General features: G+C 36.3%; 1 protein-coding gene across 12 annotated transcripts in view; it reads left to right on the forward strand.

The window, feature by feature from the left end:
- The window catches only part of ROBO1 (roundabout guidance receptor 1), a 733077-nt gene extending 728888 nt beyond the window's left edge, over nucleotides 1–4189 (forward strand). For all 12 annotated transcript variants that reach the window (XM_068910680.1, XM_009667915.2, XM_068910696.1 and 9 more), the window contains 3 exons: nucleotides 30–338; nucleotides 1681–1883; nucleotides 2493–4189. In XM_068910680.1, the coding sequence (XP_068766781.1) occupies nucleotides 30–338; nucleotides 1681–1883; nucleotides 2493–2507 (527 nt within the window). In that variant the 3' untranslated portion in view covers nucleotides 2508–4189. The remainder of the gene's footprint in view (nucleotides 1–29; nucleotides 339–1680; nucleotides 1884–2492) is intronic.
- The last annotated feature ends 2016 nt before the right edge of the window (nucleotides 4190–6205 follow it).

Consider the following 6205-nt stretch of genomic DNA (forward strand, 5'->3'; position numbering starts at 1 on the left):
AATTATTATTCTTTTTCTAACTTTTTTAGACTTGCCACCCCCTCCCGTGCCACCTCCCGCTATAAAGTCACCAACCTCCCAGTCCAAATCACAGCTGGAGGTGCGGCCTGTCATGTTGCCAAAACTTGCTTCTATAGAACCGAGGACAGACAGATCGGCAGAAAGAAAAGGAGCGAGCTACAAGGGGAGGGAAGGGGTGGATGGGAGACAGCATTCGGATGTGCGGACAAATTCAGGGGAGAGGAGAGAATCCCAGGAACAGCAAAATGATGGGAAGCTGCGAGGAAATAAAGCACCAAAACGAGAAGGCACACCAGCAAAAACTCATCTTCTTCAAGGTAATTTTGCGTGTTCTGGGTTAAATAAAGTGTTGAATGTTGATCGTAGGGAAGAGGCTATCTCCTTACAGGTCACACACACTGCTGTCATGAGTCAAGTTGGATCTGCTGGATTGTGACCATTTACCTGAGAAAATGCACAGTGCTGATACAGGTCAAGTTGCTGATTCTCTTTAGGGCAAAATGGAAACAAAAGCTTATGGAAAACATAGATTCTCTTTATCTTACGTTCCTTATGCACCTATCATGTATGAAAGCTAATTTTGAAGAAGCTTGAGAAGAAGTACTCTTCAAGAGCCATACGGAGCATTGTCCTTGTCCTTACCATAGATTTATAATCTAATTATATCTAATCTTATCTAATTACAATCTAATTTATAAGTGGCTGACTGAAATGCTATAAGTCAGATATTAAATATCTGATATTAAATATTTTTCTACCAAAGAACTGGTGGCTTGACCCAGTTTTATCTAATATTTGTAAAGGCAAAAGGTGCCAGAGTGATACCTGGTCCTGTGTAAAAGTGAAAAAGCTACAGTAGTGATGCATTGGTTATAAAGAATAGATAACATGGTATTATATGACTCATGCCTGATCAACGTAATCTCTTTTTTATGGCTATTGGTAAGATTATTGATAAGTGGAACATGATTAATGTAATTTGCCTAGTGTTCACTAAAGCTTTCAACAGAAATTTGTATAAATGCATGGTCCTTTCTTAGTTAAAGTGTCCGTGGTCCAAAGCAGGGGAGATTGGGTAGTAAGTTGGTTAAATGGGCACATAAGTAAACAGTAAACTGTTATTGAGTGCAGTGGTTTGCTGTAGATAAAAGTTACTGGAAGGTTACCTTCAAGGATGGTGCTGATATTTTAAAACATGCTTGCTAATTTTGAATGTCCGCGTTATTAAAACACAGTTTAAAAAATACGGGGTCTAATACTTAGATGCAATGAGCTCCTTATTCTAGTAAATATCATGCATGTATTGTCATTTCTTCCTACTCAGTCATATTGAAAATATATTGCAATGGGTTTTTTTTTTCTTCATTTTCCCGTAGAACATAAAGCAAAGATCATAAGTTAAGATGAAGTGGACGTTATTCGTGAATTAGTTTTCTGCGGTGAATGTTACAACGTGAATATTATATATTTCCTCAAGAAAGCCTCTGTAATTTTATTATGGAAACAATCTTATTTCATATTCCTGTCAGGCATCTCTTTAAACCCTCTGAGGACCATAAAAAATAAAACAAATGAATAGTATGCAGAAATTTTAGAATGACAGTGTCTCAGAGTTTGTATTGCTCTGAGAAATAACAGTGTATATATTTCATTATACAGAGGACATCCTGCCATATTCTAGACCGACATTTCCAACATCAAATAATCCTAGAGATCCCAGCTCCTCCAGCTCTATGTCTTCAAGAGGATCAGGAGGTAGACAGAGAGCAGATCAAGCAAACATAGCGCGAAGGAATGTTGCGGAAATGCAAGTACTGGGAGCGTATGAACAAGGAGAAGAAGAAGAAGAAGAAGAGCTGGAGGTAACTGCAGTTGCACTACTAGAAATAAATGGAATAAGACCATTTTCTGTTCTTAGAGGGATACCAATAAAAAACAGTTTAGAACTGGAAATATTTCTCTTCGGAAAATTAGTAAATTTATCTGTCCATTGTCATTATGCCCCATCCTAAGAAAAGAAAGTTCAAGAATGTATCAAAAACATAAAAACCAAGTAAGGTCTAATATAGTATAACTGTCTTCATACTAAAAGTTACGGAGCAGAACTTTCAGAAATAAAATATTAAAATATGTACTTTACGTTATCGAGATACTTTCAAACGTGAAAATAAAGAGTTGGAGTATCTCAGAACACCTTGACACTGTTCTTTCACTGTTTTTGAAAGTTTATAATTCTAGATTATATTAGATATGGAAAGAAATGTGATTTTTTTTTTCCTTATTTTGGCTCCTTCTGATATTAATTTAACTTAAATCCTCATTATGGTAGGGGTGCCCAGCAGGCTGCCATAGTGTTGAGCGTTATTAGAAAAAGTAATTGTTCTTTAAAGTTAATGAATCTCTAAAAAGTATGTGCAGCAAACTTTGATAATATCTAACATGTAGCTATTGATTTTTTTATTTTTTTACAGGAAACAGAAAGCTGAAGACTGCATGAGAAGTACTGTAACAGGCTTTTAAAATCTAATCAGAAAAAAATATCACTTAAGATGCCTCAAGTCTGATGATATTTGACGCCAGAAATAATCTTCAGTGCAATCAGAGTGTACAATTTTTCCTTTTTTCTTTCTGCCATCAGAATGCTAGTTTTTATTTTACTATTTCTTTGTAAACCCTCCTTATTAGGAACGGCCCTTGCCTCTTCCATAACGCTAAGTGCATCACCTTCGCTGCCCAAGAAGGCAGGTAAGCTGCTCTTCGTGGTGCTTAAGCCAGCTGCTGCTTCAGGATTAGAACAGGAGGGGATTGCAAAAGCTGGAATCCCTACATTTCACCCCTAAAAAGCAGTGGGCAGTACACTGTTCATACACCAATGAGCCAGTCAATAATGTTACATATGGCATTGAGTGTAAAGTTGCATAAAGTGAACATCACACAGAGCACTCTTATTATAGCGATTTTCCTGTAGTCTGCAGTTAGTGCAAATGGTATCTTGCAGTTTCTATACAGTTTGCCAGTCTCTTGCTGACCTTTTGCAGAAGCAACAGTTTTACAGATGCAACTAGAATCAATCTGGGGTGAGGTGGCTCTTACTGTAAATATGTACTCATTTTAAATCCCCTGTGGTACTTTAATTTGTCTTCCCATTTTCATCATTACGTACATTCTTATTAAAAATGTCCTTTGGGATAGGCAGGAGGCAAGCCGATATAAATGCTGTTTGTCTAATCATGGCATGAGGAAGCTTATCTGAAACTGGTTCTAATTTTCAGCCTCAATAATGCCTATGAAAATGAGCAAGGAAATCAATGGACTTTTTTAATAATTATTGGATAATATCATTAACTGTTACTGGCCCAAATCTCAGACCTCTACTTGTCTCAATTCACCTTGAAGAAGTGCCACTTAAAGAAGTTTTGTTTGATCTTGGGGGTTATTTTTTTTGTAATGCACTGCTTATCTTTTTTTTTTTTTTGGTTTTAAAAGCACAATCACTAAACTTTGTTTGTAAACCATTGTAACTATTAACCTTTTTTGTCTTATTGAAAATGTTAAGCATTTGTTTGGGGTATTTTTCATCTTTTTGTTAATGCTCTATGTTTGTATTTGGAGTATTTGAATGATGACAGATGGTAAAGTAACAAACCTAAATGTGGGCCATAATCAGAACACTTCTCACTTTTCCTGGACTTACAGAAAATTTTCAATTTTGCTGTGGCCTCTTTCAACATTGGATTTTCATTAAAGCTGAAGCAGAGGCATTTGTTGCATTGAATTTGCCAAATGATGGCCTCTCTCTGTAGGTTTTATGATCTTTTTTGTAATTATAAAATTGCTTTGTCATTGGTGCTAATGGAAAATTGTGTGTTTGTTTATGGACAGCTATCAGGACTAGCCCCAATGGAAAAAAAAAAAAAGAAAAAAAAGTGTTTTGGTGTTTACCGAAGACTGAAATTTTTCATTTAGCTAATTTTTAAAGAACAGTTACATAGAAAGGGTGTGCAGTACTAAAGGAACAATCCATGTGATTAATGTTTTCATTATGTTCATGTAAGAAACCTCATATTTTAGCCATAATTTTGCATACTGAGGATCCAATAATCAGAAAAGTAATTTTTGTCACATTATTTATTAAAAATGTTCTCAAATACATTATTTTTCTTGTGTAGTTTCATGTATTCCCTGAAATTTATTTTTAGGGCCAATTCTGATCTTTCTTTTGCTTATCTTAAAAATCTGATTTGTGGATGCTTCATGAGCTGTGATAACTAAAACTTCTCTTTGCCTGCTAATTTCCAGAGGGAGCTGATGAAGAAAATCTGTACCAACAATAGCATTCACCTCCTCGGTGAGACACTTGTTAAGAGGGAAATAAAATTCAAATAGTTAAGGAAAGGAAGATCATGAGTCTTATGAGCCTGCATAAATACAAGGTTTCTAAGTACCTACTGTTGCCTCCTCCACTCTAACCATTTTGGGGTCTTCTGCAGAATCCTGCTGTGGATTTTTGACCGAGTACGTAACAATCCCTTTTCCTTTCCTGCGTGTTCGTAGCCCTTTACTCTTACTGAACACTTTATTCCTGCCCTTCCTTACCCTCCCAGCTTCATCTCAGTTTAAAAAATAAAAATAAAAGGACAGCAAAGGGTGCAACAAGAACAACAGTCTTTTATTCAACAGAGCATTTTTGTTCCTTGTCTTTTTGACTGTCATACTACTTGTTTCCCAAGATCTTAGAACAGACATTTGGAGCCAGAGCCTAAGATGCTGCAGAGTGTTTGATACAGCACTGAGTGTCTCCCCACGGAAGATGATTGCCAAAACCTTGGCAGCTTTAATCAGGCCTGTGTCTCAAATACAGTTTCTTCTGTTATTATATCTTTAAAGCAGGTATTAAGATAGTAGAGTAAATTAAATATATTATCTTTACATGCTGCTTAAGGGGAGTTTTGTTGTCAATCCTAACGCCCGAGTTCAGACTGCCATGTGTTATAGATGTCATCATAATCCAGGCAGGGGCCCATAGACCAGACCGTGCCACAGGAGACTTCCATCTGGCCTGCCACCTTGCCTTTGGAGGAGGTGGGAATGGCTTGTGTGATGGGCACAGACTGCTTCAATAGCTGATTGTCTCTCCGGATGCTGGGAATGGCCTGATGGTTTAGGCTCAAGCCATTGCTGTACCAGTGTGTGGGGAAAGAGGTGGAACTTGAGGCATGTTCCCTGAGAGGTCTGCAGCTTGGCACGAAACCAGGAGCTGTAGCGTATAGACGTCTGTAAGGTATATTTGTCCAGAGTCTGGTGCTACATGGCTGAAATAACTGGTACTCACTGCATTCTTTACTGGCATGGTGAAATACTGGAAGCCAAGTATCAGATTGCGAGGCGATGTAAATCTACCTAGCTTCATGAGTCAGACCTGAGCTAAAGTTCTAGCTTCAAATAATGGTAAGTAGGAAATCTTAAGCAATGAATTTTTTTATTAACCGTTATTATAAGTTAGTTTGATGATTTCTGGATTGTTTTGTGATTACATCCAGTCGTGATGAATGATATCTTAAAATGAGTAAATGAAAAGACAGTATGTCATAGAATTCTTTCATCCACGCTGGTTCCTCAGTACATTATGATTTTACCAGAAATACTGCAGTGAGGATAAAAAATGCAACAGCTTGGTCTTAAAGTTGTAGATCCAGTTTTGGTATAGACTTGATTTGGTCTTCAGCATTCAGATATAGTCAGACCAGGTTATCTTTTCATTGCTACTTTACATAAAAAAAATTATTCAGTGATTGGGAAATCAACACAATAGAAGCAAATAGTCAGCAGAATTTTTAATTGTGCTATATGTCTCCAAGTTAATGCCTACAAAGACCAAATATTCTTCTAGAAAAGTCCTTTAATATTTGTGTGCTGAATTAATATAATGAATGTAAAAGTTGGATTTTTCTGATACTGTGCTCTGTGAAATCCTATATTAGGAACTATTAAATTTGACTTTACTCAAAGTAAGATAATATTTCAATATGATAGTATGGAAAGTGTGTAAAAATCAGAACTATAATGCCTTGCTACACATTTTAGCATGTTTATTTTCCAAAGAGTACTTGTTTTTAAGAATAAATGAAAAAGTCATTTTATATTGGAGTAATGCAAATTTAAAATGTTATTATTTGTATCTGCC

Source organism: Struthio camelus, chromosome 1 (assembly GCF_040807025.1).
Source record: "Struthio camelus isolate bStrCam1 chromosome 1, bStrCam1.hap1, whole genome shotgun sequence".
Classification (NCBI taxonomy): domain Eukaryota; kingdom Metazoa; phylum Chordata; class Aves; order Struthioniformes; family Struthionidae; genus Struthio; species Struthio camelus.